Source organism: Patagioenas fasciata, chromosome 2, assembly GCF_037038585.1.
Source record: "Patagioenas fasciata isolate bPatFas1 chromosome 2, bPatFas1.hap1, whole genome shotgun sequence".
Lineage (NCBI taxonomy): Eukaryota > Metazoa > Chordata > Aves > Columbiformes > Columbidae > Patagioenas > Patagioenas fasciata.
The window spans coordinates 9,696,024-9,720,270 of NC_092521.1; the positions used below are offsets into that span (position 1 = coordinate 9,696,024).

The 24,247-nt window shown below is 43.2% G+C and overlaps 1 protein-coding gene across 1 annotated transcript in view; it reads right to left on the reverse strand.

Annotated features, from left to right (window-relative positions):
• TG (thyroglobulin) overlaps positions 1–18,759 on the reverse strand; it is a 159,689-nt gene extending 140,930 nt beyond the window's left edge. The window contains exons 1-12 of the mRNA XM_065831913.2: positions 18,672–18,759; positions 17,322–17,430; positions 16,332–16,429; positions 15,675–15,878; positions 15,162–15,321; positions 12,542–12,648; positions 11,319–11,462; positions 9,383–9,568; positions 4,787–5,836; positions 2,597–3,184; positions 1,050–1,292; positions 579–716 (exon numbers count right to left, since the gene is read on the reverse strand). Coding sequence (XP_065687985.1) covers positions 579–716; positions 1,050–1,292; positions 2,597–3,184; positions 4,787–5,836; positions 9,383–9,568; positions 11,319–11,462; positions 12,542–12,648; positions 15,162–15,321; positions 15,675–15,878; positions 16,332–16,429; positions 17,322–17,430; positions 18,672–18,759 — 3,115 coding nt within the window. The remainder of the gene's footprint in view (positions 1–578; positions 717–1,049; positions 1,293–2,596; positions 3,185–4,786; positions 5,837–9,382; positions 9,569–11,318; positions 11,463–12,541; positions 12,649–15,161; positions 15,322–15,674; positions 15,879–16,331; positions 16,430–17,321; positions 17,431–18,671) is intronic.
• Between the last annotated feature and the right edge of the window lie 5,488 nt (positions 18,760–24,247).

Here is a 24,247-nt window from a genome sequence, read left to right on the forward strand (position 1 = left end):
GGAAGAAATGCAGCTTTATTTTAGACTTTGTATTGCAGTGCACTTTGTTGTGTACTGAGAAGAATTTAATCCTCAGCAGTGCTATAGAAAGTGGTCAGTAAATCTAAGTCACAGTTAACTCTGCTATCCAGAGATAAGCAGACCACACATCAGAGCAGTGGTGAGAATGGAGATGGAGCAGTTCTGCTAAGACTCTTCCATTGCAGCTCTACCCTGCAGCATATCATCTACTGCCAGCAGTTTGGTATCATCCACAAACTTGCTGAGAGTGCACTTCAGCTCATCATCCTCATCATTAATGAAAGCATTACACATTATGCAAGACCAGCCCCTGAATTGACCCCTGAGGAACACTACTAGCAGTGAGCAACTGGACACTGACTGAATTGTGAGTCCCAATGAGCTGTCACTTGAGTCCTTCATTCAGTCAGTTTTCCACCCGTCTTGCAGATCACTTCACTTCTCTCCCATTTGGCTACAAGAATACAAGATTTTCATCTTTCTATGAGAATTCTGCTTAGTTTTTCCTTGCTCAGATAGCCCAGAGTATCTTGTTAGCAGAAATGTTGTTAGCTCACCTGTGCTCTCGTAGCACTGAGCTGGCTCCCAGTTTCCCAGGCCGTCACACTGTGGAATGTAAGGGAGAAATCCCAGCTGCGTTGCTTCCCCAGCAGAACGTTTTGAAGTGAAGTGACTCCGCCAGTAGAAATGCAAGACTATAAAAGATAAGTAAAAGAAAAATATTAGTGTCCAATCTAAGAAGAGATATTTTGAATGCAGGTGTTTGTTAACACCTTATTGTTCCCTGTACTTTAGAAGGGAAAATAACAACTGCTGCAAGTATACTGAGGTTGGTAGGTGTCGAGATCTCATATATGCATGGTCTCATATATATAAGGCACCTGAAATCAGCTCTTGGGTTAGTAGGTTAATTACACTTATATAATGATATTTGCTGAGTTGCACTTCTTTTCCAGAGAAGTTGAATTTGACATAGAATACTCTTGCACAGATTCTGGCCATTAAGGTCTCATCCCTCTTTCACCTACCTGACCATGCAGCCAGCTGGAGAGCGTAGTCACTGCCCATTAAGAGCTCCTCAGAGACCACTGGCTCTGACTCGTAGGGCCGAGCAGAACGTAGGAGGTCATTGTCTGTGAGCTGTATTCCCTTTGCCATCAAGTAGCTTTCTCCAAAAGGAAAGTGGGAACTATTTGATGCCAGAATGAGCTGCTCTGCCTCCTCCACAAATTTTATGGTTTTCTTCTTAACACCTTCACATATACCAGGACCTGTAGAATCAGAAGGTATTTAAATGCCTTTTACCTAAATCCAATAAAGGTTTGCATATGAAAACTAGCTGGTCTTCTAATTAGTATCTTCTGTTTCCTTAAAATCATAGAATGCCCTGAAGGTGGGAGGGACCCGCAAGGATCATGGAGTCCCACTCCTGTCCCTACATATGACAACCCCACAGTTCACATAATGTGTCTGAGGGTGCACTTGCTCCATTTTGAATTGCTTAACAAAGCAAGCAAATGAGACTCATCAATCCCTAGCTATATAACCACAGGAGTCCAAGAGCACCAGGAATCACCCAAACATTCTCCAAGTCCTGGGCCAAAGGCCTGATGATTTCAAGCTACCTCCTTCTACAAATGGAGTTATTATGTCTCTACAGAGCTATCTCTCCTTCAATGCCATAAAAAAGTGGATAATGAGAAAAAAGAGTGAGAAAGGAAACAGAAGTTATACCCCTTGGGTCCAGAGTGGCAGCTGCCACTGTCCTCTCCACACACCTATTGAACTACATGGCAGCTCAACACACTGGACCAGTTCAGTGAAAGCTTCTCCATGAAAACAACTCTCTGCTAATCTGCTTCGTCCCCTTTATTCCACATTTGCCCACAGGACTGGCATCTCCAGCAGTCCTTGTTCATTTGGAAGTCTGTCATTCATTGCCTTGTCTCTTTCTCCCAGCTGGAAAATTACTATGATGTCATGAGAATGGTTTTAGTGACTACATCTATAACATCAGTGATTGGCTGAAGTAACCCCAAAGAGGGACCAACAGGTTTGGTAGAGATGTCTAGACAGATATTACCAAACTTTAGTGTTGGTCTCATTCTTTTCCTGGGGACTTTTAGGTGATACCTGTTACTCCTGACTCCGTAAGCAACAGTAAAGAAAATTCTTCTTGCCTCATTTTAGGGCATTCTTGAAAGTCAGTTACATCCCAGTGTAATCATGAGTTATCCATACAACTCTTCAAAAACTGTTTCTAACTTCAAACTGTCCTCTGTCATATGGATAAGTATCTTCAGTAAAAGTATTACATGTCTAAATTCCAAATTATAATATCTACACAAACTTGATACGAAACTTTAGTCCTCCTTATTCCCAAAGCTGAGAGAGCATTTATTTAAAAAAAATGAGTTAGCCCAGCTCTGGTGGTCAGTGACAATGACAGTATTGATGATTTTTGCACCAAGTCATTGTCTCCTACCTCCCAGCACTTGAAAGGACTTTCCTCTTGTGGCATAAAAGCAAAGACCAGAAACACTGCTACTTACATACCAGAAAGTCTCTTACTTACATGCTGGGACCTGATTCACTTCTGTCTTTGTTCCTGGCAGCTCTTCTCCTTTGCTGTCAACACACCAACAATCACGAAGTTCAAAGTGTTTTAATGGAGCACTGAAATCAGTGTACGGTCCTGGGTAATAGGTCAGCTGCTCATTCAGCAGCTGCCAGAATGTATATGGATCCAGTAAAATGTTCTCAGATGCATAGGTCACGTTTCCTTCCAGCACTTCAGGTGGGAGATCAGTGAAGGAGGAATACGTGGTGAACACTGGGAAGACATTCTGGTACCCAGCCTCGTACAAAGCTTTAATAAAAGCTGAAAAGCCTTTGGAAGATGCCTCTTTATACCCAGTTATGATGTTCAATAGATCAGCAACGGGCAGGGTTTCACCATCATTGTTCTCTGCAGTCCACCTTTCATACCACTCAAAGGCTTGCTCGGGAGGGCCGCTGCACTGCACCTGCCTCCAGCTGCCCGCAGCATCGCACTGCGGGACGTAAACGCTGGAGAGCTGGGACTGAGCACCGGGATCCGACAGCACGACTTTCACAGCTTTTAAGAACTCCTGTCCAGCTCTTACTTGGCAAGCACTTGGGCCTGGGGAAAAGAAAAACATGTACAGCACATCTTATGAACACACTGAAGATATACAACACTCCCTGCCCCCTTAGTACTATAAACACCATTACTAAAACTTAGTCACTTGTCCCAATACTAACAACAACATTTCTGGTCTGTTATTAAGAGGACCAATGCTCTTAAGCTCCTCTGTTGAACCACAGTAAGATTTCCAAAGGCATGTGAGCACTGAAAGATGCATATCAATACAGCTGTTAAAAATATTTGAGCACATTTGGCATATGTAGTTCTTACTGGGGGGATACATGTTTGGTGCTACTAACAAGCTATTTTCAGATCCATTTGATAATCTGGCTGTAACTTCTTATTCGGCCAATCCCTGCAAAAGTAACCACCTGAACAGTAGGATAATATTCATTTTATTTCCCCTTGGACCTAACCAGAAATTTCAGATTCTGTTGTCCTCTCTTCCTATTCTCTACCAAATATTGCAGCTGACTGTAAAAATACCACCACTCAAAATGCTGGAGTGAGTTTGTGTTGGAAGCCTTTTCTGCCATCTCTAGAGCCAAATTTTATTTTGCCATCAAGCAGCTTTACAAACACAGCAAAACATAGGAGCTCATCTCCTTTTGAGTACCAGAGAATTACGAACCTGCTTATTTTTGATTGCACTACAGATTGGTTGCTAGATATAAATGCCCTACCAATTCAGATGCCCCACTACTTCTGCAAACTGCTGTCCAAAAAAGCTCCTTCACTATGTACCATTATCATTTGTTGGATACTTTGCTATTCATTCCAAAATGATAAGCAGGATATTCTGTTGTTCTCTCTGTTGATGCGCTGTTTTCAGTTCACAGAATCTTGAAAGACAAATATCCCTAGCCTGTGTGCTTCCTTCTTCCTTTGTACTACATTACTAGAAGGGCAGAAGAGGCACTTCATAGTCTATAAGCAAGCTGTAATGCCAAACTGATGTCTGACAAGTAATTTGTGACTCACTTTTCTGGCCTGACTATGTGATCTTTATGAGAAACCTATTAGCCTTTGAATCCCTTTCCTACATTTGGACCCCCGTGACATCCTATCAAGTTGAGGATATATTCTTGAGCTAAAAGACTAAAAGAGGTTCACGTTTTAAGGCACTGAAGCTCTTCAGGATGAGCCAGTGACTGTGCCTGGTGACTTGGTCCTGGAATTAAAAAGGCTTTTTCACTTGGTATGGGTCACATTTAGTTACACAGATGCTCCAGGTCTCATGGGCATCAGGGATGTTATATACAGTAGCTACACACTTCAATAGAGGCAGATGCCAATTACATGTTCATTAACAAGGCAAGACCTCAGGCTCCTGTTTTGTGTGCCTACACTAACCCACTGAAAGAAGAGGGGACCATCTTTAATACTTAGGATATCAAGGATTATGTACACTGTATTTCCCACTACGTACACTGTATTTCCCTGCAACTGTAGGGCCGACTCACTTTCCTGTTAGGGGACAATATTGTTTGTGTACGTCATCCATACATTTCTAGATAAAATCAGATATGAAGAAAGAATCACGAAATTCCAACATAAGAAGGAAGCATCTTTAGGTTTCCAGTCTCCAGGACTTACATTGCATTGGCTTTTCAGCTTTTCCACTTATTCCTGGAATAGTCTTGCCATTCAAATCAACACAGAAGCAATTTGTTCCATAACACTGGAGTGGCAGAAAGTCTCCATCCTCAGTGCAAGAGGGAATAAAAAGATCTGATCCCGCAGGCAGGGTTTGCTTCAAATTTTGCAGGTTTCTCCTTTGCTTCTCACAATCAGTGGGACACCTTGGACGTTTGCCTGGAACTCTTGAGCCTGGAACTTCCTTACCTGAAGTATCCAAACACCAGCACTCTCCTGCATAGCACTGAACTTCCTCATACCTCCCCTCCTTGGTGCAGGTTGGAACAAACAGGTCCCTTGGCTCCTCACCACAGTCTTTGGATCCCAGTGCTAGTTTGATCACTTCACCTAAATCTTCAGCAATGCTTTTGGGGACAGAAATCACTTGTTGAAGAAACATAAAGAACGCTGGTAGTTCCAGAACAGAGGAAAGGAATTTCATCTTATTCTGATTGTCCTGTAGAGTTACTGTGCGGCCAAAGCTGCCTACAAGAGGTTTACTCAAAATGGAGCTTTCCTTTGATACCTCAGCTAATTCCAGAAGGCCTTGGATGTTATCCCCATCTGCCACATCCTCCTGCAAGAAAAATTGGCCAATGCTGTATTTCCCACTGGTGCCAAGTGCCCCGGTAAAGTTAAACTGGACCAAATTCTTCAGGAACCTTCCTCCAAAGAGGTTTTCTTGGAAACGCTTTGGATTGGCCGTAAATTGCAGTGCCACTTGAGCCAGTTCCCTTGATGGGAACATCCCCGTGATGGCTTCACTAAGAGTGATTTCTAGCCCAGGAATCTGGCTCACATATGGGCTTTGTGCCACTGGGGATGACAATCCAGAGTCCAGAAACAGCTCCTTGATGTAGGGCGGACAGGGTCTTGAGAAGCCAGGTATTTTTTCTGATTGCATGTCTGGCGTGGAAAACAAATTGTGCTGACTGAAGTAGCCAGCAGGGCCATAAAAGATCCTCGACAACGCCCGTCGCCTCTCAGAGGTGCACCCTTGCTCTTCACCTAGACAAAGATAAAAAACATGCAAATTTTTGGACTTCCAAAACCTGTAACTCTATGGCTATTTTTCAAGCAGTCTCAGTAGAAAACACATAAAAGTGCAGTTCATCTTGTCTCTGCTTCCTCAACTACACATCATATACATTGATAAAGAAACATGAACTGTTGTTGAATATAGTCTATAAATAAAATTTTCCAGTCAACAACACAAAGTGAAAGGAAATATTCCTTCACCACATCTGACTTTTCTGCTCTGTGGTCTTTTTCTGGTTCTATTGTTTCCCAATGTAAAACCTCACTCCTGTTCCTATGGTTGAAAGAACAAACAAGTCTTTTCCAAATACTTTAACTCCCTGGTAGGGGGTGTGCTTATAATGCAAACTTCCGATGATGGAGGCACAATATGCGAACCTAAGAAAAAAACAGACTGCAGAAAAACAGAAAATTATTTTAACTCATGCCCACTAACAAAGAATTTATGGAGGCTAGATCTTTGGTTTTCTAGTGAAGTGTTCATTACAAGAGGTTTCAAAATCAACTTTAAAATGAGCAGTAATAGAGTGCTAAGGACCAGATGTCATTCACAAACAAGCTCCAAAGAAAAAACAAATGGAAAATTTCAACAAAAATAGTCAAATGTCAGGGGACTGAGGGTACCAACAGTGGTCCTGGCCACCCACATCCTGGGCCAAGCTAAGTCACAGGTGTTTCTGCACGCAGCTCCATCTGTACATTCATAAACAGGTGGCAATGGCTCTAAGTTAGGATGCAACCACTGAAGAAGGACCTCAAAAAACACCAAAAAAATAATTACTTGGTAGATAAAAGACACTGAGAACAAAACAGACAGGGTGGTTATGGCACTGACGGAATCTCTGGAACTCATGCAGCAGTTTGAATCGTGCCACAGGGCTACATTCTTTGAAAAGTGGAAGAATTACAGAGAAGGAATGCAAAAGTAGCAGAATTATAGAGAAGAAATGCAAATGTATTTTGATGACAGAACAACTTTTCCAGAGAGATGATTCAGCTTGGACAAAAAATATAATATATGTTTTCAAAAAACAGGATTCTTCACATCGTTCACAATAGATAATAATTATTATTCAGTATTTCTCACAGCACAGGAATTAGAATGGTCCAGAAGCAGAACACATAATTATGATCATGAAACTTATTGTCAGAGGATGCTAGGAAGGAAAAAACATTAAAGAGCAACATGGCAAATCCCTGGAAGCTGGCTCCATATGGGACAGCTGAACACGGTAATCTGGGTTTAGCTTCCAGTTTGGGACACCCAGCAGGCAACAGCAAGGATATATGGAAGCTATACGCATCTCTCATGTTTCTCACACCTTCTCCCTAAGCACCACTGTGCTGTCCCTGTAGGGGACAGGGTGGCGGATAAACAGCTTTGGTCTGCTCCAGCATGGCCTCCTTGGACTCCCCATCCCACCTCATTTATTCCACATTCAGGAAATACAAAGCAGTCGTGAACCCTGTTAACAGTAAGGAGAAAAGCTGAAAATCTTTAAAGATGCTAAAATGGATTAGCAAGAAATCTGAAGCTCTTTGATCAGCACCTTTCTCGCTCTTGCTTTCGCACCCTTGTCCTGCTCTGCAGTTCCTGGCTGGGGCTCAGGGTCCCTCACAGTGGTTCCTTTGTAAAGGCATTTTCTGTAGGATGGGCTCCTTCTGTTTTCAGCGTTGGCTCTTGGTAAGAGGGATGCAGAACATTCCTCTGGGGACCAATAAGTTAGTGTAAGCCACAATCCCGCAAGTATGCTAACACAAAACAAATGTAGGATCACGGTCTTTAAATGCTCTCTCCTCTCCTACCCGCTTCTGAATCAAATCAAAGCAAAGTGAGAAGGAACAAACAGAAAAGCACTGCTGGGGTGAGTTTAATGTAAAAGTCTGGAAAGAAGTGGGTCTCTAGTAGGACTGCTTGGTGTCCTAGGCCATGTGAGTACCCAATGTGCCACCCACACCTACATCTCTGCATCCTCCAGCATTCATGCTGCTGAGTGTGAGCGCTGAAGATGTTAAAGAGAAATAAACCAGAGTAAAACTGGAGATATACACATGGCATGTAGCTGTCCGAACACAGACTGCAGCTATATCCTCAAGAAATACCTTCTCAGGAGTTAGTCTGCAAAACCCCTGCAGAAATCTTTCCCTGTTTAAATTTCCTGAGTCTGCCAATAAAAGCTGCGAGCAGCCTCAAGCCATTGCCCTCAAAAAAATCATCAGGAGGGCTCAGCAAAGCAAATTCAAAGAGAAAACAACCAGTCCCAACATATGGCAAGGTCTCTCGGAGGTTTGCTTGCAATATCCTTGGTGATCAGCCTTGAAGGCACATTAACATTTTCATTTCACTGTAAGCCTGTCTGTGCCCAGAGCACTCCGAGAGACTTGGAGCCGTGACACTCAGGGTAGGCTCCTCCTTCTCTATCTGCGTGGTAAGACTGTGTCTCTCAGATGGAGAAATTACCTTCCCCAAAGGCAGCTCCTGTGTTAAGACCCTGTGCCCCAGCCTTCCAGCATAATCCTGAATATTTAGGTAGTGTGCTCTGGAGTGAAGGTTTTTAACTCTTCTCCTCCCCTCCAGCCCTTTGACATTTCTGCTGTCATTTCCATTTGAGACAGTGATTTGATGGTGTATTCTTAACGAAATCTCTCAAAGCCCAAACCCACACACCTTTTCCAAATTGTCTGCGTTTTTTTTTTAACTGGATTGGGCAATTTTCATGGCCAAATATGGAGTGACAGAGACGGGAAAAAAATGCTAGGAATGAGAGATGCCTTAGAAATTCCATAGCATTTCACCAAAGGAAGGAGGTAAAACCAAAAACCGCCATCACTGGTTTCCTTACATTATACCAGATATTTTGATATTAATGCCCCAGTTTCTGCAGTCAAGAAACAGATATCATGGTTGCATAGAGTATGCAAAACTAAAAGACTAAAGAAAGGTCATAAAGGAAAATACGATGTATATGATATTAATTTATTAGAATATGGCTTTTAACCCCAGGGAGGATTTCAGATCCTAGTTTTTGAACATCAGAATTTGTCACAGACAAGAAGGCAACTGCTCCTTCAGGTTTCTGGAGCTGGGGCTCTTTAGCTTGGAGGAGACTGAGGGGTGACCTCATTAATGTTTACAGATACATAAAGGGTGAGTGTCACGAGGATGGAGCCAGGCTCTTCTCGGTGACAAGCAATGGTAGGACAAGGGGTAATGGGTACAAACGGGAACACAAAAGGTTCCACTTGAATATGAGAAGAAACTTCTTCTCAGTGAGGGTGACAGACACTGGAACAGGCTGCCCAGGGAGGTTGTGGAGTCTCCTACTCTGCAGACATTCAAACCCGCCTGGACACCTTCCTGTGGAACCTCATCTGGGTGTTCCTGCTCCGGCAGGGGGACTGGACTGGATGAGTTTTCGAGGTCCCTTTCAATCCCTAACATTCTGTGATTCTGTGATTCTTTCTAAAGACACCAAAAGGTGTGCACATTTCTCCTCTTCCAAATCTCGTACATACCGCAAGCTGGGAGCTGTCCTCGTCTCTTTGTGCCCTGGATCTCTTGCCCTTTGGTGTCCACACACCAGCACTGTCCTCCCTGCTGACACTGCACTGGTGTGTAGCCCCCATCGGCATCACAAGCCGGCACGTAGGCGTGCTGGTAACGCAGGGCTGTGTACCGCTCAACCTCACACTTCGAGGGGCCTGGAAGAAAAACAGTATGTGTTAAGGAGGGAAAGCTTAAAGTTTCAGAGCCATCTCTGCTTGATCCCGTTGTTTGCCTATTTGAGAGAAAAAAAAAGAAAGAAAGTTTAATTTCCTGACTGTTTCCAGTGAAATTTCACATCCCAGCCCAAAATGCAAATTATCCATCTTCTCCTTCCCTGGAGAACTGGCCCCAGGCTTTTTCTCTGTAGTACTTGTTTCTGAAAACTAAATAGAAAATAAAACCTTAAAACATTTTTCAGGCATAGTTGTGGATAGGCAAGAGTATCAGCATCTCTCTCAGTGGCCAAGCTGGAGGTTAGATGAGCTCGAGCCCTTAATGCAAAGGAAAAGGTGGTCAATAGAGACAGATATGCAGCTTAAGAGACTGAAATGAAGGCAAACATCAGTGTTTCTGAAGACAATGAGGCATTGCTCCTGAACAAAGACCTACACCTCACTGTGGAGATTTGGTCTGCGACCACCCAATTTCTTTCACTTCCATCCACAGGGATGTGAGGACCCCTGTCTTGTCAAACTGTCCTTAATGGCAGAGAAGCCAAAACTCCATAAAGAAAATCTTCTGAGTTATGATTTCGCCAATACTAGACTACACCCTTCCAAATTTTGCTAGTTTATATAAACTTGCGATCCTGCAGCCTAAACATTTCTCATCTTCAAGAGCTCTCCAACTACACTCAGCTACCAAGTTGAGGAGCACGAGCATCATGTCAGAGCAACATGCTCATCAAGCAAGTCTGACAACTTTCCTAACGCGTGTGGCTTCAGGTGGTGGTGTGAGATCTGGGTAAGTCACCAAAGCTGTTCCTTTCTCAGCTGAGGAACGTGGTCACATCTCCATCTTGTGGCTGCTACAGCATCATCTTTGCTGACAGCCGCTGCATCCCCAACTGCAGTCAGAGCTTATTGCACAACGCTGTGCAGCGGGAGGGGGAAGATGCTCTCCAGACTCTCCAGGATGATCAGCTCATCCCAGAAATAGAAAAACCACACAACTATGTGGCCGGAAGACTTACATCAATATCTGCTTTATATCTCTGGTGATGCAATTCCTTAGTGAGGGTCAGACTGCAGTGTCAGAGAAATTTGGAGATGAAAATGATCACACCAGGGGGTTCAAATTCCCCCAGCCAAGGTAAGTCTCTTGGGCTCTGGTGTGGGAGAGAGAAGGAGGTACCTGACTCCTGTTCCAGAGAGTTCACTGTTCGTAGGCAGAGAAACTCTCTCTCCATTTATCTCATGTCGGGAGGGAATGGACCCAAGGGCAGATCCAGAAGTTCAGCCTTGCTGGCCAAGGCACCACAAACTCTTGTGCAGCCTCCTGGGGATTGAGTGTGCTATGGCCAGCGTAAGATCCTTCCTATTTCTGAGTGCACCATCATAAATTAGGGAGTATTTTCTCAGGCTTTTAATTTAGTAAATCATCAGATCCATCTCCATAATCTCAGGGCAAGAAATACAGAGAGTTCACGGGATTTCAACTAAAGTGAACTTCAAGTGAGCGGGAAAGCATTGATCAGAGGATAGGTACAATCTGCTGCTAAGAATGTACAAGCCAGAAGTTGAAATTCAGCTGCAATTCAAGGAGCTTGTTTCTTGCACTGAAACATAGATATTCTATTATTTCAGTGCAGGAGATTCCTAGAACAACTTTTCCCAGCGGCAGCTGTCACATTTGAGCTCCAAAATTGTCAGCTTATTTACGGGGCATCACCTGGGGGCTACTCACATCTGAACTTGCCGGTTGTAGCCAGCTGAACCCCCAGAAACCGTCTCTGTAGGATCCGATATATACTGGTCTCCATGAATGTGCGTGCGGGCTCCAGGTCAGAGAAAACTGTGTCATAAACTTCATCGAGCAGCAATTCCAGTCCTGGGAAAGACAAACTTTTAATACAGAGCCTGATTTTAAGACTGAAGTCACTTGCTTTGCACCAGAATAGCAGAACTGGAAGCCTTTCAGGAAACAGCACAGCAGTCCTCTAAACACGCAAAATGTGAACTTACACTGCATAACCCTAATACACCACACCATGTAACCCACTGCTGAGTGCTCAGTTGTTATCTTTATGCCTTGACATCTAACAAAATGAGCTGGAGGAACACCCAGTGACTGACACTGTCAATCAGAAACCAATGCTTCCAAAAAGCAAATCCTAATTGTCTTGCTGGTATACCCTGAGCACATTAAAGGATGTGCAGTTTCTCTGAGTGTAAAAAAAATAAACTTTTTCGAGAACTTCTCACCCCCGTGGAAATTAAATGCTAAAGTTCTCATTTATGATCTAAATTTTAAGCTACCATGCTTTGCAGTTTTCCAAGATTTTCATTTTAAACCACCCTATCTAACGAAAAGGAGCTGGAATTCCTCAACCTCTTCATTCCTCTTTCTTGGAAAAAACAGTCTTTCTTCTATCGTGTCACGTGAACTATTAGCATGCCTGAAAGTTGTCCTGAAGCTATGAAAGAAAAAGAAGGACCATCTGATGTCCCTGCCCAAGGAAAGGAGGTTGGACAAGGTGACTTTTAAAGTACTCTCCCAAACCAACCCATTTCATGATTCCACCTGAGCAAGAAGAAAACAGTTCAGTCTCCAGGCCCTTTATATTCTCCTGCATTCGTTAATTGGACTCATCAAATATGATGCAATTTTCTTGTGTGGGCAGAGGCTGAACATTCAGAACTGCTATTCCACCACTCCAGAAAGGACAAGGTTAGCTCCTGGGCAGCAGCTCCACTTGCTGCTGACTGCAGCGCTGCTCCTAAGGCTGGGATTTCACCAGTGAGCTCCAGCCTTTCCCATGGGCACTACACTGGCCCCAGCAGCCTTGCTTCTTGTAAGAGTGAACCTGAAGCCAAAATGAAGCTGAAGACTGACGCTTGTTATTTTTCCTTTCTCTTGGGAATTCAAAGCTGCTCAATCTAAAGGATCAGATGCCAGAGGGTACTTACCGGTGTCTGCTAACTCCCTGCCCAGGCTGTCTGCACAGTAGCAGTAACCAGAGACCTCTGGGAACATCTTCCGCAGGGAGCTGAACGTTTGGAAAGCCTCCGGGAGCCTGGAAGGGAAAGCAGCCTCCTGTGAGGAGCCCAGGGAGTTTCATCAACAACAACAAAGCATCATCTGTGTTTCCCTCCTGAATTTGTATGGCGAGGATGTCTGCACAGCACAAAGCCATTACAAAACCCTTCGGCCTCCTTGTAGCTACCAGATTCTGACATGATCCAAATCAGAATTTCAGCAGGCTAACAAGTGTCCTAAATGTAATTTTTTTTAAGCAAACACAGGACAATAAGGTCTCCCTTCAGACAGATTTCTGACCCTTCCTAAGCAGGTACCCAGTACTCATTTTCAATTCTATTCTCACCTCTGAGAGCTTGTCAAAGAGTGTAAAATAGAGGGACATTGGCTTAATGTTATTACAACACCCATTCTTTAGCTCCTTCCACAAATCTGCACATGATGGCAGAGTGCCTAAACAAACAGGTTGCTGCCTCTTCCCTACATGGTATATATGTTTTCTGCAGTGAATTAAGGGCAAAAGTTGGTAAAAACTTCACTAATCTTTTTCATTTTGAGAGCATGGCCCAATGGATTAAAGAGAAAGAGGGTTTTAACATATTACAAGTACGAATGACTTTTACTTCTGGAGATCAAAGAGACGTGTAGCTCAAGTTATAGCTGCCTTTCTCCTTGAGTATTCAGAAACAGAGGGAGATAAACTAATCAGGTTTTTTTCCATTGCCAACGAAATAATACATAATAGGGCAAAACCCCCAGTGAGGTGGGATAAAGACACTGACACAAGGATCAGTCTGATGGAAATTATAGCAAGAAAGTAAAGAGGTCCTCCTTGACTCTTGATTTTTTGGTCATTCCCACCAGTCTGCTATGGGGTCTTCTACATGGCTGCCCATCCAAGTAGGACCTGGGCACAGTCTGCATAAAATAAGTAAGAGAGGCAAGGTCACCAGGGTGAGGCAAGAAATTCGGGCTCATCTTTCTTTCCAAAAGTCTTCCTCTTGGGAAAGTCTTAACCCTAAGCTTCTGAATTTCTCCATTTATTTTTTTTAACACATCGATTTATTCTGGAATATTTATAAAGGTGTAAGGAAAAAACTTGGAAAGGGAGTTAGTCCAACATGTCTAGATTTCTAAAATCAGACTGTGGTACCAAAGAACATTGCTTCACTGTTTCCACATGAACATAAAATATGGGCTTAAATCCCTGTTCTGCTACAGTTCTTTGCTGTGAAACTCATCCCTTCAACTCCATATTCTGGCCTTCTGCTTATGGGACAGGATAATGACATTTCAGGCAAGAATAGTATGAAAATAAATATATTAATGACCTGAGATTCTCAGATATGATGGTAATGGGTTTAAGTCAATGCTATAATTAGAAAGGTAGGCAGCTGGGAGTGAAACAATCCTGCTGTGATTAATTACATGACATGGACACAAGAAAAACCCAATCTCATAGGTCTTAGCAGACAAACCTCCCAGTGGGAGAAAAAAAATGTTAATTTAAAGCCTTGCTTTCTCCTCTGTAATTGCTCTTTTTGAATTTCCACACTCCACAGGCCAACAAACAAAGCAGCCAGATCGTTCTGCTCTTGCCAAAATAACCTCTCCCAAAGCCCTGACAAATTTGCACTGTGCATTTGGGCCTGCCTTTCAGTTTTGCTTAAATTAAAAAAGAAAACCCTCAAACCAGCTAAACTGACATATAAAGCTGACAATAAAATGCCTTTACTACTACAGAGCCAAGTCAGAATGAGGTATTACATTTATTCCACTGCCCTCCACTGGAGGAAAGTGTTGACTAAGATGTCAAGATAAGGACACTTCATGAAGAGACCAAAAGGTTTCTCTGGAATATCTGCAACAAAATGAACTCCTCCCCCTGTGGTTCCCCTTGCCCATCTCTTCTTTCTCTTCCTGAGCATCAGTTCCAAGATCCTCCACCAGACAATGGATTCTTGCTCCCACAGATGAGCATTTGATCCAGCATTTTGTCTTCCCCAGCCCACTCCAACAACCCAAAACCAGTGAAATGTCATCTTGCCTGTTCATCACTCATTCACCTGTGTGAGCAACCCTGGCACTGCCTAGACAGACACGAGCTTCCCATCATCATGTGGAACTTGCTCTTTGCACCTCGGCACTTGTTCATCTGTTTTCATCTCTCATGTGGAATCATCTTTCCTACCTCAGATACATATATATATACATGAACTCGTCTCGTCCTTCCATATTTATCTCATTTGCTGTTGTGTGTCGATCTGGAAAGCAGCCCTGGTTACTTTTCCAAACACAGATCCCAATGTGGCATCCACTGCTGTGTGAGGACACACTGAGCAAATGGCACAGATGGAATATCACACTTTTCTAAATTAGTAAATTTAATTCAGAAGATAAAAATTCTTGCTTGGTCCAATGATCAACAGAAAATAACATCATATGGGATCACAGGAGAAGGGCTTCATGTAGGAAAAAATAATGCAGTGAGACACTGACTTGAAGAGTTATGTAGGATTGCCTCCCTGTTTCAGAAGCCTTCCCCCTTACCTGTTATAACTATGAATGAGATCAAAAAACATCATGTCTGTGGTGTTGACAAACTTGCACTGGACAGGCAGAAATTCTCCATCTGCTGAGCATTGTGGTGGGCTCTTCTCCCCAAACCCGTGCAGAATGCGACGGTCTCGGATCTCACAGTTCCCCGGACCTGACAGGAAACAAAGTTAATATTTACTGGTGTCTTAACTTCTCGCAAACAGCTGAGTAGCCGTCCCATGGATTGGAAGGGGCTTAGATTCATTACATTGAAGAATGGACACCTAGATGCCTCATATCCTCTTTATGAGGAGCAGGAAGTTAGACTCAACAATCCTTATGGGTCCCTTCCAACTTGAGATATTCTATAGTTTATGAATCAGGGACTTACATTTCTCAGTTAACCATCTGTACTTCTGCAGCATAAGTGCAGGCTTCAGTGTCCAAGCTTCTGATCTACCACCTGTCAACCACATCAAACCTTCCCACCCCACAAATCCCACCCTTTTGTTGATTATTACTTACACTGCGTTGGCTTTCCTCTCTGTCTGGTGCCATAGATCTCCATTCCTTCTGGATCCACACACCAGCACTGACCCAGCTCCGTGTCACACTGCACCTCATCAAAAGCCCCTGAATCCAGGCACTGAGGGATGTAGGAGATGCTACTGTTGTTGATGTATCGACTCACCAAGATCCTCTGCTTTTGCAGCTGGCAAAAGGATAAGCCTGTAGTACCAGAGAGAGGCACTGTTAGAGAAAGGTACTTGTTGGGCCCTGAATCATTTATTAAGACAACACCTGAGTTTTCTCAGAGCTGCAGATCCTGATTCTGCCACCCAGGTGGCATGAGGACACTGATGGACTTGTGGTTATGAAAATCGCTATAGAGAAACCCACCACAGATGGGGTTGAAGATCTCATACTCAAAAGCCAATACACTAAGTTCATTCATAATTTACATTACTGTGACCTTCATAAATACAGTCCACCCAGATGTATTAGGTTTCCATGATCAATCCGGAAGAAACTTCAGAACTTCCACTAGAAAGACCCAGCAAATTACAACAAACTAGAGTCCATCAAAGTCTGGAGCTAACTTCTTCTTGATTTCAGCAGTTCAAATGCAGATTTAAATGGTTCTTTACCCAATCTGAACAAAATTAGAACCTTTTGACTTACAAGATATGGGATATCCGTTCTGTTTGCTGCCAGGTACCTCAATGCCATCCTCATCCACACACCAACAGGAAAGGCCATCCCTACTGCACTGAACTGTCCTGAAGGAGATCACAAGTAACGTATTTTATTCTGTTAGCAACAGAGTCCTCAGTCACTACAGGACATAAACAAAACCATGAAGCAAGCCAAACAAGTTCAAATAATTTAACACTGCAAATAACAGAATCAGAAAGGGCTATGTTTCTGGTGCCTCTAACTCTACCTGATGGGAGCTCTTAATTCTAATAATTCTCTGAGGTCTTCAGAAATTGCAGGTAAGTGACTTAAAGTCACTCAGGAAGCAAGTAGGATGGACAGAATCTTGATTCTCTGTATTTGAGATTTACCATACATTTTGGGATATTTTCTAAGTCAAATCTAGGAAAGTCAAGGTCCTCTACTCTAGGCAACAATAAGATAATAGTAGAGAACATCACAATCCCCCACAGCCTCAACTTTAACTCATTAACTTCTTGCATCTTCAAGAAACATGCTGCTCTCTAAATCACTGTTCTCTATGTGGTTTCTAGCTCCTCTACTGCCTTTAGAAGGAAACCCAACTGTGCCACCTACAGCAGTGGATAACTTCTCCACCTTGGCTTAGCTGTGACAGCTGGCACACTGATCACAGATCAGAGCCCATGAGCGTGGGTAGGAAGGCAGTAGTTGCATTATACAACCTGCACCAAGTACTTCATATGCAAACAATGCTGCCAAAATTAGCATATTAATCTTAGATTGACCTCTTAAGACAGAGATTATTTCCAGCAGCAGAGAATTCATTCAGGAGAGGCTGGATCTGCAACATAACTCAATGAAGTCGCTTTAAGTCTTCTACACCTCTCACCCTCCAGTCTCCTTATACAGGGGCTCTTCAAAACAGGCTAAAGCTTTCATTAGTAATGAAAGGTCATGTCATATAACAGTGGGATAATAGCAAGGATGAATTACCTGAACTGACCATCTTCTGAGCACTGAGGAACATAGGTTTCTCCTCCCGAAAAAGCTTTTTCCCTCTGAAGTTCACATGGACGTAATGGTTGGGCATCTGTCTGATACTCTGAAAGCAGCAAGAAGGTAAACAGATAATTGTGGTTTCACCACAAGCCTGTTCTTATCAAAACCCTGTTAGTGCCTACACTGCGTGGTGACAGCACATGGGTCCTCCCTGGTTGTTTCCTGTTGCTCCTCATGAGCATTTCTGCATGGGACAGCACAGGGAGGTACCAAACACAGTGTCTGGGCTGTCAGCTGCAGGATAAGCACATGAGAGCGATGCTCATGAACCCTTTTCCCAGCCCTGCATTTAATTAGTCTCAGCTCTATTTTGTACTGGTATGGCTATCATTTGCTGGTACCTGGGATAATTTACTTACTCAGAGTTTGTTGTGCCTATCTCCACTAGTTCTATAAAAACACAGCAAACAAACAAAACCACAGCTTCAGCAATTTAGACCAAAGGCTCACTTAATCCAGTATTTGGTCTGAGTGTGAACACACATAGTAGTACGAATACATAAGTACTCTGAATACTTTTGAGCCTCCAATAATTGCAGTTCAGGGAGTCCTTTAACCACGGATAGCTTCTGTGCACCTAAGACCTCTCAATCACTTCTGTTCCTGTGAGTTTTTACTGTGTCCCCTTAAGCCCATGTGAAAATTTTAATGAGACTCTGAAGGGGTTTTAGGTTAGCTCACTTTAAACATTCACATGTAGGCAGATCTTACCATTTTCATCTTAAATGTGACTTTGTGCCAGTTGCTCTGGGATGTGTGGAGATGCCCATGTTCAATGCTAGAGACAGTCAACTAAGACAGACAAGTCAAGAGACTGAGTGATTCCAGCTGCTTATTGTGCAGGACTATCACACTCAGACCAAAGAGCTGGGGACAGCTGGGGACAGCTGGGGACAGCACCTTACCCAGTACCTTAAGGTTCAAGCCTAAAGTGGATGATGCCATGTACAAGTCGCAGATATAATCTCAGCACCTTTACATCTATGCAGCACCATATTTTCTTACCAAAGTTCCTTCTCTAACCCAGCCTATTTTTCTAGAAAACTTTTCTTTTTTTCCACCCAAAATCCAGGTCTACTGAATTTTGATAACCCTGACCATTTACAGATCCTTGTAGCTCAGTATATAACCTGGAGGTCAAACTCAGTTTGCACGCACACAATAACTAACTAAGTTTGCAGTGTGAAATATCATTTTGTCAGAATAAAGTACAGAGCAGAATAAAAATCACAGGAGTACAGTCACTGCTGGACATGGGCAAAGGAAAAGAACAAGGGTACTTACCAAATATATTGGCTGCTGCTACGTTAATCAAGCAGCAAAGAAGGGTGCAAAATGGGACAGAGCCCATCGTGCGCTGGGGGACCTCCATCCCCTTTTGTCGGTGGGGCAGTCCCGCACGCCCCACGCAGCCCTCACCTGCCTTTTTATAGCAACCAGCCCACAGATGGGTTCACTTATGTGCTGGTAGACTGGCCATGAAATCGGGCGAGTGACGCAGATGATGCTTCTGGGAAAACCACAAGGGGCCTGTTCACCTGGAACCGCCCTCGTGCTTCTCCTCAGCTGGTTCTTGTCCCCGCTCCAGGGAGCAGAACGGAGCCAGTCATGGAGAGGAGAACAAGTGGGTGGCAGAGGGGACTTAGTTAAATCAACGTACAGATTCAACATATCAAGCTCCGGCTCTCAGTCACACTGTGGCACAGCCAGACTCTGTGCTCTGTGTTACAAGTGCATTTTTTGGTGTTTCTAGGGAGCCTAACCTGCAAGAGTTAGGCCTCCAAGTGCTGCAGAACTAGGAGTAAATACAATTCATAATGTGGTTATTTACTAAGTGAAAAACAGGGTGGACGCAGCTCCACTGACTATGAAGGAAATGGAAGCTCAATTGCATTTGACCCTTTGCTTTCAGTCTCACTTGCACCATGTGCTTTAACACAGCCAAGTGTCTGTAGGAAGCAGCTTCGCTTCTTGGGTTCCGTTCTCCAGGTCCAAGGTCAGTGTAACCATTAAACATGTTTAGTCAAGCTTTTTGGGACTAATTACATGCAAAATTATTGACCTACAACATATCAGAAATATTATTTCCTTGTTCAAGAGCATCACTTTTTACTTGTCCACCTCTTACAATTGTGAGCATTTACTTGTACCAGGAATTATGAGAACTCACCTCCGCTTGTGCAAAGGTTGGAGAAATAGGCCCAGAATAATTAGGTAAATAATAACAGAAGCACATGTTTGATGCTGGACTTAGGCTGATTTCAACTAAAAGTGACAGCAGCGCTCTTGTTTGTGATTCATGGGTACTAGGCAGTCTAGAAACAACTCTAACGATACGCCTTACAGACCAAGACTGTGCTAAAAGTGATCTAAGCATCCTTCTGCGTGGGCTGTAGACTCCTGCAGTGCTACAGTGCTTGGTATATATGGTAAATGTGATCTCAAACAGCAGCACAAGCTTGTTTCAGCATGATTAGCCTTTTGAAAATGAGTAGGACTATATTTGGATTTTACTTTCAAGCGACCTACTCTGGACTTGAGGAAAGTCAATAGGCCGCAGAAAGATCAAGCTGTGAAACAATGAAGAATGTGGCCAGCAGAGATGATACGTCAAAAAAAAGGCAACTTTAAGAGGCATAAAGCAGTAAAAATTTCTGTGACAGTCCTAATTAAGCAGACAAAGAAAATGAATTTCTGGATTAGCATAGCATTTGTAGGGAAGTGTATGTGCAAAGCAAAGGAACCCGAATAAACATAGAACAGCCAGCGTTAGCACTAGCGAGGCTGAATAAGGAAAGATGAAAAGTCTGACTGTGACATGTATTTCTGACTCAAATATGGTTAAAGAGCCTCGGGTTTGTGCTTGACCCCAGTGCAGTGGGGTGGTTACAGGAATCATCAAATGTCCTGAGTTGGAAGGGACCCACAAGGATCATTGTGTTCAACTCCTCTCTCTGCATGTGACAACCCCAAAATTCACACCATGTGTCTGAGAGTGTTGTCCAGTCTCTTCTTGAATCCTGCCAGGCTTACGGGCCATGACACCTCCCTGGGGAGCCTGTTCCAGTGTCCAGCACCCTCTGGGTGAAGAACCTTTCCTAATAACAGCCACCCCAGCCCAGTGCACAGGCTCCCCAGGGCAGCAGGGTTGGTGCTCACAGCACAACTATGTCACCAAGCCACTCAAACACATACCCAGAGCATGTGTTGGGTGTGTGTGGGATATTGATTTAGTCCAGCTTTCCAAAGTTAGTAAAAAAGTGTCATTCGGGTTCCTTGCACAGCAAATGGGGAGAGAAGCCAGGTCATTAAAGTGGCTATTCCCTTTCTTCCTTTATTCTTTGCCACCAAAGGTCATTAGTAGCTGATAACAAAGTAAGGCAGACAAAAAACCAAGGAGGTATCAAAGGCCTATTACTAACAGAAAGAAGCACAAATCTGCAATAGCTACATAGTGTTGATTCACAACATCACTTTTATTTCCTTCAGAAACACTTGGGACAAAACCCTCCAAATTATACAGGTTGGGAAAGAACAGCCAAGTCTTAAAAGTCTCTTAAAAAACAAAGCGAGAAAGTGAGTTTTGGCAATCGGCATCACTCAAACCACTTTGTAGACGTGCGTCAAACCAAGATGGGCATCTCGGTACGTGCAGGTTCAATGGGATGCAATAGCCCATGGATCAGAGAGAAAGAAAAATGTAGTTTAAATAGCAATATGCACAATTCACATTCGTCAGAGCAAAAAAGGCACTTCTTTATGGCTGGTCAAATGAAGAAAAGCTTCACTGCACAACCTTCGGTGAAGGGACAATTGAATTGATCTCTATTTTTAGCACCTGAGAAAAGATGGAAGAATATCTTAAATTAGCTCATCAAGGAAGGGGAGGAGAAAGTGGAAAAGGTCCCTGTGGCCAATACAGCCTTAAAACGAACATGTCTTCTAAATCATTGCTCTAGTGCTGGAAATGAGGGTTTCATTTGTTGTACACACTGGCAAAAAGCTACTCAACCTAGACTAACTGTTGGGGGGAAAGAAAAATGTCAGTGTGAGGAAACACTGAAATCACAGCCTCAAAGGAGAAGACCATTTATTCATCGTTCCAGTTTTGCATACACTTCCTTAGCAGAAAAGACAGTCGTATGATTTCTACATATTAAAAAACCCAAGGGTAAATGATTCTGGTATATGAATACATGAGCATCTACGCCCACAGGAAAGTTGCTCTCACCTATATAAAACTTGAGCCTGAGAAGTCAACCTTGATTTAAGGATGAATTTAAGAGAGGCTTCTGAAAAAGGCAGCAAACTGCAAGCAGAATTTTTAAGTTATTTTTTAAATAACAAACTGCTTTTTTGTGTTAAAGAAACCACCAATATTGGACAATCCTCTCCCATATTTTAAGAAAACTATGTAAAAACAGAGATTCATACCATTACTTAGTAACTTATTACACTTACAGATAGAGGAGAATGGTGTTTTGCATTTGGTACATTTCTTCCCCAGCACGAGACATTCGTCTCAATCTTCTTCACATGATTTTGGCACAGATGACAATAAAGACCTTCTGAAGCACTTATCATCTCTATCATCTCTGATTAAGTTTTAAAAAGTCCTCATGTGATGGAAAATTAAAAGATGACAAGGAAAAAAAGTGTAGCCCCACCAGATAATATAAGCTTCAGTCACTTCATACATGACACATTCTTCAAATTGAAAGAATAATGGGGAATTTCCAGTGACTTCTATAGTAAACTTGGATGGATCAGAAAAGTGGGTAGAGGACTTCTCAGATTTTTTTGTATTAGAATTTAAGAGCTGGCAAAGCATCTTTGGTTACAAAAGAACCTAAAGAATCCCATGCAAGAACATTTGAATTTGCCTTTGTCCCTGCAGAAAGGAATCATTTCCAGAACAGGTCAAATGGTTTTTTTCTTACTTATCCATTGAAGATAACACAGGTTTCCTCTAGTAGTACCACAGTGATGCAAAGATGAGAAATATTTACTCTCACAACATGTGGGATGCAGGTTGTGTTGAAACGCCAAGAATCAGTTCCACAGCAGCACAAAGGATCGATCTGCTACTGAATCGACTCAACATTTCACAAAAGCGTTGCTAGTTGGTTTTTTCTTTCCACTCTCAATAATGCAATACTCACCCTTCTCTGAAATGAAGGCAACAGCATATGGTCAACAGAGTCAGAAAATAAGTTGAAGGACAAACACGGTTCCTTCTGCCACACAACAAAGATGTGGAGCTCGGTGCCCCATCTGAGGTTGTGGAGAGGAATGAATGAAAACAGACAGATTGAACTCACGGCGTGCAGATCTGCCAGTGATTGATAAAAGTGATGGTGTTCATAAAGATTTTGGGAAATGAAAGCTCACAGAATCACACAGAATCACAGAATGTCAGGGATTGGAAGGGACCTCGAAAGATCATCCAGTCCAATCCCCCTGCCGGAGCAGGAACACCCAGATGAGGTTACACAGGAAGGTGTCCAGGCGGGTTTGAATGTCTGCAGAGAAGGAGACTCCACAATCGCGCTGGGCAACCTGGTCCAGTGTCTGTCACCCTCACTGAGAAGAAGTTCTCTCTCAAATTTAAGTGGAACCTCCTGTGTTCCAGTTTGAACCCATTACCCCTTGTCCTATCATTGGTTGTCACCGAGAAGAGCCTGGCTCCATCCTTGTGACACTCACCCTTTATATATCTGTAAACATTAATGAGGTCACCCCTCAGTCTCCTCTTCTCTAGCTCCAGAGCCCCAGCACCCTCAGCCTTTCCTCATAAGGGAGATGTTCCACTCCCTTCATCATCTTTGTTGCCCTGCTCTGGACTCTCTTCAGCAGTTCCCTGTCCTTCTGGAACTGAGGGGCCACAACCGGACACATTATTCCAGATGTGGTTTCACCAGGGCAGAGTAGAGGGGCAGGAGAACCTCTCTCGACCTACTAACCATCCCCCTTCTAATCCACCGCAGGATGCCATTGGCCTTCCTGGCCACAAGGGCACAGTGCTGGCTCACGGTCATCCTGCTGTCCACCAGGAACCACAGGTCCCTGTCCCTTACACTGCTCTCTAAGAGGTGATTCCCCAACTTAAACAGTTTACCAGAAATGCAAGTTAAGAGAAGGACCAATTTGTACAGATCTACAGTCAGTATGTCTCTATAGACGCTGATGTTGTATTTTTTACTGAAGACACTGGGCTGGCAGATGTTTGGTCTGTCTCAGGAAACCTTTTCTTTAATAAGTCTGCTAAATGGGAAAAGCATTTCAGGGTAATCCAAGACCTGAATTTGGCCCTGAATCTGAAATTTGAGAGACTGCTTTGACAGTGTACCTCCAAAAATGACCAAATATAGAATCATTTTGGTTGGAAGAGACCCTCAAGATCACCAAGTCCAACCATAACCTAACCTAACTCTGGCACTAAACAGTGTTCCTAAGAACCTCATCTAAACACCTTTTAAACCCCTCCACGGATGGTGACTCCACCACTGTCCTGGGCAGCCTGTTCCAATGCCCAACAACCCTTTCTGTGAAGAATTTTTCCTAATGTCCAATCTAAACCTCCCCTGGCTATCTGTTTCAGAAATACAATTTCGAAATCTCTTGCATGTTTAAGATACCTGGTTTTGCTGTGAAGAACGGAAAAAAATTTTGTGTTACTAACTCAGATTGTCTGACTTCATTCACCTGCCACCATTTGCACCTTGTTCCACAGGACATCTGGGACAGGAATTTCCTTACCATAATTTGCTTATTTATTTCCTGCTACAACAGCATCCTGAACAACGGTTTATAAGAAATGCTAAAATATAAGAAATAATCAAAAGCAAGTTGAAGTTATT